The sequence below is a fragment of the Benincasa hispida genome, chromosome 3 (assembly GCF_027475165.1).
Source record: "Benincasa hispida cultivar pf3 chromosome 3, pf3_genome.v1.1, whole genome shotgun sequence".
NCBI lineage: Eukaryota > Viridiplantae > Streptophyta > Magnoliopsida > Cucurbitales > Cucurbitaceae > Benincasa > Benincasa hispida.
Window position 1 is genome coordinate 23,649,507 of NC_143480.1, and position 11,795 is coordinate 23,661,301.

At 36.0% G+C, this 11,795-nt stretch overlaps 2 protein-coding genes across 2 annotated transcripts; one reads left to right on the top strand and one right to left on the bottom strand.

The window, feature by feature from the left end:
• Window positions 1–678: 678 nt before the first annotated feature.
• Window positions 679–5,980, top strand: LOC120073747 (BSD domain-containing protein). The gene is made up of 3 exons (XM_039026573.2): window positions 679–1,612; window positions 1,922–2,109; window positions 5,121–5,980. Exons 1-3 carry the CDS (start codon window positions 976–978, stop codon window positions 5,796–5,798), a joined length of 1,503 nt encoding a protein of 500 aa, XP_038882501.1. The 5' UTR covers window positions 679–975; the 3' UTR covers window positions 5,799–5,980.
• Window positions 5,981–6,227: 247 nt separating this feature from the next.
• ACR1 (ACT domain repeat 1) lies at window positions 6,228–9,288 on the bottom strand. The gene is made up of 7 exons (XM_039026665.2): window positions 8,676–9,288; window positions 8,524–8,569; window positions 8,215–8,329; window positions 7,860–7,927; window positions 7,125–7,757; window positions 6,808–6,912; window positions 6,228–6,718 (listed from the first exon to the last, which is right to left on the bottom strand). The coding sequence occupies exons 1-7, from the start codon at window positions 8,747–8,749 to the stop codon at window positions 6,338–6,340; spliced, it is 1,422 nt and encodes a 473-aa protein (XP_038882593.1). The 5' UTR covers window positions 8,750–9,288; the 3' UTR covers window positions 6,228–6,337.
• Window positions 9,289–11,795: the final 2,507 nt, after the last annotated feature.

An 11,795-nucleotide genomic window follows, 5' to 3' on the forward strand; every position in this document is an offset into this window, starting at 1 on the left:
TTATTTCAAATCCATTTTAAATTTTAAAAAATCACATATTTTTTAGCAGTAACAAAATTAGATTTTATTCGATTTTTTTAGCACATAGATTTGATTCATTTTTAAAAAGCATCTTAACTAACAAAATTTTTAACGTCAAAAAATGTTTATTAAGTGAAAGCATGGTTAGAATGTATTGCTTATACTAAAAAAAAATAAAGTACCAACCAACACAAAGGCAGATTTAGTATGGGCCTAGTCCCCTCAATTTTATGTTAATGGTAAATTTATCTTATTATCTCCTCCAGATCCAAGTTTAAGCCCTATTCATTACATATATTTATCTACATACACGGTAATTTGAGCCACCTATAGACCACCTGAATACACTCTAATTATAGAATTCTAAATGCAATTAAATTATAAAATTCTCATGCTTCGTCCACAATTTCAAGTCTCCATTGCACATTCATAATATGAAGTGGGCAGGCTGGAGGACCAACGAAGAAGAAAGAGAAGATGAGAATGGCAAAAAAATAAATAATAAGATTTCCAAATCTGTTAATGAAAAATTTAAATTACACTAAGCTTAAATATGTTAGAGGGAAATTTAGGATTTTACACTAAGCTTAAATCAAATGAGATTTTGCCAAATCTCAAATGAATCGTCAAATGAAGCTATATATCGCAATTTCCCATTATTGATGCGCGTTACAATTGAATTGGGTTGAAAAGAGAGGACCCCAAATTGCAAAGGCCAACGTGGCCCACGTGCAGGCCCATGCTCTGCTTTCGGTAGAACGACGTCGTTCATAGTTTCAATGTTTTTGGTCAAGTAAATGATGAACGATGACGAAAAATGGCTGGCTTCGGTTGAAAGAAGAAACTGAACATCGTGAGTATTCTCCGATTGAGGAAACTCCTTCACTTCCCACTCTCCAAGCTACGATCCTCTTCACTCCAGACTCTTTACCTTACCTGCATTGAGATTACACCATGGCTTGGCTGGCCAGATCCATTGCAAATTCATTGAAGCTTGATGATGACGATGAAGACGAAGAGAATGCTGTTGCCAACCCCAAATCACCGCTCAAATCCGATTCCGCATCTAATCAATACCATCAGACGGATTCTCCTTCCCCGCCCTCGTCGTCGTCTTCAACTCCCACTGCCAGAGGTGTCAAAGAGGATTTGTCCGAGCTGAAAAATACCCTAACCCGCCAATTCTGGGGTGTCGCCTCTTTCCTCGCTCCTCCGCCTGAGCATTCTGCTTCACATTCTCAAGTCTCTGATTCAAAACCTAACGAACCGCTTGATAAGTCAACAACCGACTATCCATCTGACCCTAAATTGTCTGAAGAAGATCTAATTGCCGGAATCCGCAGTGATTTTGCGGAAATTAGCGGGAAGTTTAAGACCGGGATCTCCAAGCTTTCGAACACCAAGACTGTTTCTGAGATCACCAAGATTGCTTCCAATTTTCTTCAGTTTGGATCAGAGGATTCTTTGGAGAATTATGATGTCGGAACCGCGGTTGGTGTAACAGAGGAGGTTCTGATATTTGTGAGGAGTATCGTCGAGCATCCTGAGACCTGGCTGGACTTTCCTCTTCCTTATGACGACGATGCTGACGGTACCTCCCATTTTCTATCTGATAATTTCTCCATTTGCACAAATTGAATGTTACTTTTTTTACTTTACTGGATACAAATCTTCGATGCGTAGTATGGTATTATGTCAATATATTTAGTAAGTTTAAATTTCGAGTGATCACGAATGTGCTTCTGACCGAATATCTTGAGCTTCCGTTATTCTTTTACAGCTATTATACTTCTTGTTAATCTTTTTAGTTACCTCACTCTTTCATGTGTAGATATATTTATCAGCAGATCGACATTAATCTTAGACTAGCTAATTTTCTCATTCGATCACTCGTATACAGATCTTGAGTTATCTGATGCCCAGCAAGAACATGCTTTAGCTGTTGAGCATCTTGTTCCAAGATTGGCTGCTTTGAGGATTGAGCTTTGTCCTCAGTACATGAGTGAAGATTGCTTTTGGAAGATCTACTTTGTGCTCTTGCATCCTAGACTTAGCAAGGATGATGCTGAACTTCTCTCAACATCCCAAGTAAGTTGCTTGCGTCCTTATTAAATACCATTCTTTCTGGTTGCGTTTGGGCCTTGCACTGTTCCTGTGTATACCACTCAATGGGCTGAAGAGGTCCTCATATTTCATTATTTTAAGGGTTCAAAATTTCTGATGCTTACTACATAGAAAAACAAAAAAAAAACTGTAGTTTTAGTTTAAAAAATGTCTAAATTATGTGCCTTTATATTCAAAACTAGTTTTCATTGAGAAAAATGAAAAATGGAGAGGGAGAAACAGATGACCTTACTTGAATAGGATATGTTCTATAGGTTGTACAACTATGTCCTTGAGTTCTTAATGAGAGGGAGTAGCAGAGAAGGGAAAACGTAAGACAATAGGAGTCAGAAAACAACCACCATCTTAACTTAACTATAAAACATTATAGAAAAGGGTAATAGTTATTTACGTGATGGGGTGGGAAGGGAAAATTTTGTATATGAGATTAGTGGGGCCCTCTTCGCACTTCGGTGATTGCTTTATAGTTTATAGTAGGTGAGTAGAGGAAAAAGACTGTGTTCTGTAGTTCCTTATGGGAGAGACTCAAGTCTCATTAATATTATGAGACATTCCTCTTTTCTCTTTTACTTAATGTTCTTCTGGATCTGTAAACTTAAATTCCCATCGAATATTCTATTAACATCCTTGGTTATTAATCCACGAGAGGAGACCTTGATCCTTGCCAAGGCCCAAGGAAGTATTGCATCATTTTTTAACATGTAGGTGGGGGATGAATTTTAGCTTAATATGTTAGATAGGGATGATATTGGGAAATTTGAGTTCCAAAGTATATATTTTATATCTATGATGCAATGACAATGGAGTATATGCCTGGAGATTGCCAGAGGAAATTATAAAATGGAAATTGCGGTTAGTAAATGCATAATAACACTAAACTAGCCACCTGTATGAGATGAAATGCAAACCAAAAACCTCTCCAACCTACCATTTTTCTTTGTAAATTAAATGGTGTGAGATGGACCTACAAAACTAATCTGGATATGAAATAACCCTAAACTAGTCACCCGTGAGTCTATTTTTTCTTTCTATGAAATAGTTCCTTATCATAAAAAACTAACATGTACTATGTAGTATATTTATCTTCAATTTCTGTGTTGAAAAATATTGTAGTTCAACAATTAATGCAGTTGAAAATACTACATGTTTCTGTATGGATTGAGAGAACATGTTCTGTGATGCATGAAGGTCAGCTATAAGGTGATGGGCCAACAATTTAACAGCAGCATGTGGATGATTCCTCTTTCCTGTTATTGCACAATTGATTCCTTTTCCAAATAGTTTTCTAATCATGCGACAACAAAATCCTCAAACTCAAACAAAACCTTATTCCTGAGGTGGTTTGTGGCTGGGCTGGCCCATGTATGCTTAATAAGCTGGCAACTAGGCTGATTGGGGAGAAACTCTGACAGAAAGGTTAGGGAGAAGGAACCTTCCACCACCTTTGAAACAGTTGGTGATACTTCATTCTACAACATAAGCATGCCCTCCCCTTGGCTCCAATGATATCCAGAGAGGACAAACCAGTTCGATCCAGACTTTAAATGGAATTAATCAATACTCTATTTATAACTCTCTGATTTCCAGATTTCTAATATTTCAAACATGATCTTCATTATATAAATGGCCCAATCTAGTGGGCTTCTCATTGTTATTTGAACAAGGTTAAGTTGTCAGATCCCAGCTTTCGAAGCTTCCTTTTGTTGTCCCATCCTTTTTTGTCATCTTAGTAAAGATGACGTCGAGCATAATTTCATCTCTATCCCCCTTTTGCCAAGAGGCTAGCTGGTCCACTTGGTATATATGTCACCGTTGGCGCTTTCGTGTAAATAATCAAAGTGTCCAAAATTGGAGCATCTTCAGCAGACATGGCATGGGGCTCCAATGAGGGGACTGAGGGGCGATGAAAGTGAAACCCTGATGACAACAGCCGATCCTGTACCTTGATCATCTCCCTTAACTTGCCCTTGAGTTGGAAGATGGCAGTCTCTGGGTAGGAGCTTTGCCCATCCCTAGCTACCTCATAACCTCTAATACTAGAATTTTTTTGTGGGATTCTAATACTATAAGAAAATTTGTCTCCTATCTGAGTTATCTTCAGTAGCTATCACCTGTTAGAGCAAACAAGTTGCTTTTAAGATATATTATTAATGTTGCCTTACTTTTAAGGTATTGCCTTTTTCTGAGGCATGATTTTACAAGTTGGTATAACTATTGTAGAAAAAGGAAGACATGAGCCAATCATCCTAGTTTCTTTCTGGGTTTTAGTGAGGCGAGTTCATTCTTACAGGTAGAAAATTTTCCTTTGGGGTAAGTTCTCTTCTGTAGTTTGAAGCTTCCCAGGGTTTCAGATTATCAAAGTCAGTGATAAAGATACCATCGATACTTTAGTCTGTTGAATGGTCAGATGATTATTGCAAAAGTAGTTTGCTCATCATCAGCCACTAGCCCAATGTGAATATATTCATATTCGTACGTGTTTGTCTCATCACCCAGTAGCTGGCCTCTAAATTTGGCTGAATTTTTCTCAGTTGAAAGAAGAAAGCAATGGCCATGATGCTGAAACTATTGTAGAAAAAGGAAGACATGAGCCAATCATCCTAGTTTCTTTCTGGGTTTTAGTGAGGCAAGCTCATTCTTACAGGTAGAAAATTTTCCTTTGGGGTAAGTTCTCTTCTATAGTTTGAAGTTTCCCAGGGTTTCAGATTATCAATGGCCATGATGCTGAAATGTTTGCTTTATATTTAGTCGAATTTCCTTAATTGGAGAAGTAAAATTCTACTGACTTGGAAAATTTGCTTTCTTGCCTCGAGTGTTTTGTTATATTGGAAGCAGTCTGTCAAATGTTGGTTTGGGCATTACTTAAGTAATTCTTTTTACCCCAAATATGCATCAGAAGTTGCTGGACTAATCCAAGTTGTGTTTCCCTATTCTGCATAACTAATTTTTCCAAACTTGTTCGACCATATGTGTAGGTACTAGAAGCCAGAGCACAATTTCATGAATTGCAACAACGAACCAAGGAACAGATGGAGCCTCAGATATCTAGAAATATCTCTACCAGTTCAAAAGGATCTTCTGATTCATCAAATGAGGAGACTCTCTCTGTTCCACCTAGAGATCAATCTGAACCACTGTTTGTTCAGAAATCCCCTGATAGTACAGCCCCATCCTCAACGGTGACTGATGTTGAGACTGATAAGCATCCAAATAAGAACGTGGAAATCCAAGTTGTAGACAAGCCTATTATTGAGGAAACACCCTTGCAAACCGGTGTTGAACATTCCCACTCTGGTCCTTCCAAAGTTTTTGATGACATAGACGTGGATGATGCAGATGATTGGTTGAAAGAGGAGACTCTTGAGATTGATGGCGACAGTGGAACTAACATTCCTATCGGGAATGACGAGGATGTATCGTTTAGCGACCTTGAGGACGATGACCAGGAGGTTCCGGCATATCATAAGAAAGGTACATCTGGCTCTGACTCTTCAACTAAAGATTCCCGAGATTGGGTTCAGCTTAGCCGGACTTCTGGTGATTCAGATAAGGACACAAACACCATAGAGAATAAGCATGTTGGATCTGGGCAGGTAGGCAGCCGCAAGGAATCAAGTGACTGGCTTAATGTCGATGACATTGATTCAATGTGACAACTTCGTTAAAACTCTTCAATCTGTCTATTTTCATTGAATTTTATCTCCTCGATGTATATCATGTGTTTTCTCTATATGAATCAAGCGTTTGGAAACTATGTTATGATATCTCTGTATATAGAAAAACTTGTAAAACTCAAAATTCATTTACATGCAAATAATGGATGGCTTTGTCGTAATTATCATGGTGTCATTCTGTGTTTGTAATGGAGCCCATTTATAAGACCGTTGTACTTTTATGATATCATTTCTTTTTTCTTGTTATTTGTTTGCATAAAATCCATTTGCTTGCGAAATTTCATGGTATTTGAAATTACAGTGACTACTTCAATTGCCTAATAAGATTGGGCATTTGAACATTGATTATTTTTCATCTTGGTTATGTCACTCAAATAAGAAATACGTATGCTAATCAGCTGAAACAGATTGTTCATAACTAATCTTTATTATGTCACTCACGATTAACCTTACAATACTTTCTGTACAACTTTATTTTACAAGATATACATCAAACATTAGAATCCCTTCCCTTGTGATTAAACCGAGCCAAAGTTACTCGAAAGGCGTTCAAGTTGAGACCACAACAAGTTGCCTAATGAAAATCTTGGCTTATCTTCAACTCTAGTAACTTTGGTTCCCTGGTTCGCTCTTGAAGAGGAGGCTCGATCATCCCGATTTGAAGGCCCTTGCACAACAGCAATCGATCCTCCAATCTCTTTGAGCACTAACTCCAACACCTGTGGATCCACATCCACTTCATACCCTGACGCATCTGTGACAAAAATGGATCCAAAAGCTCTCTCGCCATTGGTTCCAACGTTAATTGTAGAGATCGAAAAACCATTTTCACGAAATACCCGTGTGATATCTGATAACAGTCCCATTCGATTTAAAGCATCGAGTTCCAGCCTCAATCCCTGTTATGTAGTCCATTTTGTTATGGTAGACGGAAAGGTTGAAGGAGCTAATTGTAAGATGATGATTAAGAGGTTTGCAGGAAACATACATGTGAAACCCTTCTCTCTATGGCTGCAATAAGGGCCTGTAAAAGCCTTTTCCTTTCACTCTCTGAATCTAAGATGCAACCACCTTTATGTCGAATAAAATACTCCTGCCAATTTGAACACAAAAGACAAAGCTACATCAGGTCCACCATACACACAACTTGACAATGTTTGGACCAAAACAAGAGCCAACTTGGATTGGAAATGGCACATGAACGGAAATGGCACATGAACTTAGGGAAGCACAAAATAACCTCAATATGCAATTAATTGCAATATTCACATTCTAGGCCATTACGAACACAAACAAAAGTTTTACCTGATCAGCCACAGTCCCGTTCGAACTCACTGCAGCATGAAACACGACATACTGTAAATCGGTAAGAGCACAAACCGTATCGAACAACAGCTTCGGACGGTCCCTACTTTTAATATTGATAATTGAATATCCTTTCTCCTTACAACTCTCAATCCCTACATGTGTAGGAGTGCAATTCTTTTTACATATTTCACTATGGTCTCGACATCGACACTGCTCGTAATCGCCATTGGCATACATCAGCTGGTGGAGCCGCCGCTCGGTGTGGGTCCGTCCAGTTGATGGAGCTGTCAACTTCACGCTGCTTGTTTCCCCCTGTCCATTATGGGCGTCAACCACGTTCTCAAGTTGCTCCTGCACATGGGCCAGCCGTTTTGGATCCTTTATCACTCCACCATTCCAACCTTCTTCAATGTAGACAATGGACGCTGCCCTTTTGTGGTGGGTCCACGCGACGGCCGCCGTGACGTTGCAGCCCAATTCAACCAGTACGGCGAATATCTCCGATAAGAGACCTGGCCTATCAATTCCGGTGATCTCCGCCGCCGTATGCTCTGATGACAACAATTCCTTTCCCATATTGCACGTTCTTATTATTCTTGATGACCCTTCTCTCCTACTCGCACACAATGCCTGTAATTGCATAGGATTTTGAGTATATATTATAAATTCTTTGTTAACTAAGCATAGTTTATGAGGTCAAAACAAGCTGGAATTGTAACACTAAAAAGAGACCTGCTTAATGTAATGGATGAGACTTTCATCTGTGACTTTATTTCCAAACTGATCTGTCACGTGGAAAACTGCAGCACCAAACATATGTATAAACACAACCCATTACAAATCAGCTTCCATTATGATAAAATTACATCAATAATCATTCATCACTCTGGAAAAAGGTATCACAATTTGGAAATTTCGCGTCTCCTTCCTCTAAAATTAACATTAGTATAAGCTCTTATCTCATAAGTCAGCTTCCATTCATCTTAGTGCTAGTTAGAAACAATTATTATATATTTTCTTAATCAACCAATTAGAACATAAAACAACTATAAGTGGGATAAATTTGTATATGTGGGTGAGTACTGACCGTCCATGAACCATCCACCGTCTGAAGAAATGTAAGATTTGGAGATTACAAGGTCAAGATCCGTCAAAACTTGCACCATCTCAAGTAGAATTCCATGTTTGTTTGCACTGTCAACCTTTCAAATAAAAATAACAAACAAAACCCCCAAAAGTCTTAGACTTAAAGATTAAAATTTTCAGTCTTAGCTAAGAGGTAATGAATTCAATCTCCCGTTTTTTATGGGTTTATATATGGCAACAATGGAAAGAGCAGAATATGATGAACATAAATTAAATTTGAATGGAGAAAGTTTGAAGAAAAGGATCAAACCTTCACAAGGGTGCAATCCTGAAATGTATCATTGTCTATGCAAACTCTGCAAAATGGCAAAAGAAAAAAGAAATCCCAATTCTGAGAGGAATTAAAACCTAACATGTGTTGGTGAAGAAATAAAAAGATGAAAACTTGACGTGTTATTTAACCTGGGAGGGTAAATTCTTTCAATGAGTAATTCTAACTGAGGATCCACGTAATAAGGCTGATACACAGTTTCCATCCCTATAGGATATATAATCTCTGTTTCTTTGTCCTCTGTTTTTCCCCTTCAATAACAACACATCTTCCAATCTCCAGATCTTCCGAATATGAAAATTGAAACCACTATGGAACGAAAGTAAAACGAAACGAAGAAGAAGAAGAAGAAGAAGAAGAAGAAGGTAGTTTGTTTGTGACTATGATTAGAAAAAGGGCAAAAAGTTTGGCGGCAACAGAATCGAGCCACTTCTATATATATATATATAAAGACAGATGTAGTAGGGGCTTTGGTTTGCTTCGCACAAACATGAAATGGTTTTGATTTCGAGTTTAATACGTTTATTTAAAAAAGAAGAAGAAGAAAATTGAAAACGTGATGAAGTAGTTTCCTTTCGTTGGCGGGTTGCCACGTCGGCGAAGGCGTGGCGGAAGTGGATGGTTTCCATGCTGTCCAATTGCGGCGGCTGCCCGTACGAAAACGTCACCACGTGTCCGTCATAAAAAGGGAAATGAAAAAGGAAGAAACCCCTGAAGGCTGTGAGGTTCTTCCGGAGGATCGGGAGTGGGGATGGATCTTTAATCTTCTTTGTGTGTATTTGAATTTGGTATTTCATTTCCTACGTATCTAAGCTATCGGACGGCTACAAACTAAATCACGTCATTTTGGGATTTTCAATTTCGATTAATCCAAAAAATACTTCTAAATTCATTCTCCTCTTCTCTCCACCCATTTTTTTTCCACCTCAAACTTAAAGATTGTAATTTCAATTTTATGGATATATGAATTAAATATTTTATGTAAGTAAAGAAATTTTTAAAAATTATTTTAAATTAGGATAAAAAATCTTCAAAACTTTTAATTTCTTAAATTGCACCTAAAACTTAGATAAATGATGTAATCTTAATCCTTTAATAACTTATCACTAGGGGTGGTCATTCAAACCGCAAAAATCGAATCGTTTCTAAAAATCAAACCAAACCAAACAAAAAACTTAGTGAATCTGAAAAATGTGGTTCGATCTGGTTTGAAGAAATTTTGAAACCGAATCGGTTCAATTTCAATTTCGAAAACTGAATTTGAAACCAAATCGAACTATTGTTAACTAATTTATATATTTATTTATATATTTAAAAAGAAAGAGTAAAGTCAAATTTAAAACCGAACCGTTTTTAATTTAAAAAACAAAACCAAATTTTAAAATCGAACTGAATCGAATCGTTTTTTAATTAAAAAATATAATATAGATCTTTTAAAAATGCCAAAACAAATGTCGTTGAATTTTTTTTTTTTGTCTTATGTTTTCAATGAATTATAAAATATATGTACAATATGAAATTAATGAAATCTAAGGGGTCGTTTGTTTATTTATTTATTTTTTTTCGATGTAGATAACTAAAATTTTTAGATGTCTAGAAATAGAATTACAAGTGTCCATGGGTGGATTTAGTATGGGCCCAGGGGGTTCGAGACCCCTCAGCTTTATACTCTTTATATATATATATATATATATATATATATATATATATATCAAAACTAGAGATGTCCAAAAAATCCGTGGGGTTGGAGACTTCCTGAACAAGACGGGGAATCCCCGAATACACGGGAAATGAGGGAGAGAGTGGGGAATTTTTCTCCATTTACAATTCGGGGCCGGGGACGGGGTATTCCTCGTCCCCCGCCCCGACTTTGTATATAAATTATAAATTTTTAATATATATATATATATATATATATATATATATATTCATATTAATATTGTAGATTTTATTAAGATAATTATGTATATTTAGTTATTTAAGTTCAAGATTTTTATTACTTTAATTCTTTAAATGTTGTAATATTTAAGATAGGATACTATAAATGTTGAATTTTAATTTTTACAAATTATGAGAATTTAGCATTTTAATTATATTTTTTGAATTGCATGTGTATTATTGTTTTAATTAGTAAAATTGATAATATTTCATTTAAATGAAAATTCCATTAAAAATGTTTAAAGAATTATAAAAAAATATATTTATTGAAATTTAAAAAAATGTTAGAGAAAAATAAAGGTGAGAAATTTTTCCCTGCAGGGAATCCGATCCCCATGAAATCCCCACCCCGTTCTCTGCGGAAAAATTCGCAAGGACAGGGAATGGAATAGGGGACGGGGAAGGGGATGAGGAAGGCTTCCCCGTCCCCGCCCCATGGACATCTCTAATCAAAACCATTAGGTAGCCAAGTGGTAAATTTACTTTCTAGCCTTTTTTAGACCCAAATTCAAGCTTCACTCATTATATTTAATTTTACTAAATTATATAAACCCCCGACCCCGATCAACAAAATCTAGAATATTTGATAATTTTATTTGCTTCATAGGATTTTTACTAAAAAAAGTTTTAATTTTACATAATTTTTCAAGAATGCCCTTAATGCTGTTTATTAATTTATAATTATCTTTAATATATAATTTGAACTTATGACACTTTTTATTAATTTGAATTTATTTTTGAATTTTTAATATTAATTTTATATGTTTTTTCTCAATAAAATAATATATATTAATTTAAGATTTTTATAAAATAAATATTAATTTGAATTTGAATTTAAATATTTTTTTAAAAAATAAAAACAACTCCAATATAGCAAAAAGTGATATATATATATATATATAGTTCGTATTTATTTTAGTTATAAAATGAAAATAAAAAAGGTAATGTATATTAAAGAAAAATGAAATGGTAAAAAAGTGAAATCCAGAAAAAATAGGCAGATAACAATTTGGGAACCATGTTTCAAAAGGAATATAGGCGGATAACAATTTGGGAACCATGTTTCAAAAGGAATATAGGCAGATAACAATTTGGAAACCATGCTCTCAACTTGGAAATCCAAAAAATCCATGTTTCAAAAGGATACAAACCTCATGCCCTCCATCAGGACATTTTAGGATACCTAGGAATCTAAAAAAGCCAGGGCATTTTACATTACCACAAAACAAATGTACTGATCTAAATGCCCATTTAGTGGGAATCTTTGATGCCCATCAAACAATGACCCTTAAGAGCAAAGTGGCATTAGAGTT

What these genes read in the sequence shown, in the direction of transcription:
- LOC120073747 (XM_039026573.2), top strand. Translation starts at nt 976, where the DNA reads ATGGCTTGGCTGGCCAGATCCATTGCAAATTCATTGAAGCTTGATGAT. An exon ending in TTATGACGACGATGCTGACG is followed by an intron (nt 1,613 to 1,921) that starts GTACCTCCCATT and finishes ACTCGTATACAG; the next exon opens with ATCTTGAGTTATCTGATGCC. An exon ending in AACTTCTCTCAACATCCCAA is followed by an intron (nt 2,110 to 5,120) that starts GTAAGTTGCTTG and finishes CCATATGTGTAG; the next exon opens with GTACTAGAAGCCAGAGCACA.
- ACR1 (XM_039026665.2), bottom strand. Translation starts at nt 8,749, where the DNA reads ATGGAAACTGTGTATCAGCCTTATTACGTGGATCCTCAGTTAGAATTA. An exon ending in TCATCCATTACATTAAGCAG is followed by an intron (nt 7,758 to 7,859) that starts GTCTCTTTTTAG and finishes ATGCAATTACAG; the next exon opens with GCATTGTGTGCGAGTAGGAG. An exon ending in TAGAGAGAAGGGTTTCACAT is followed by an intron (nt 6,719 to 6,807) that starts GTATGTTTCCTG and finishes ACTACATAACAG; the next exon opens with GGATTGAGGCTGGAACTCGA.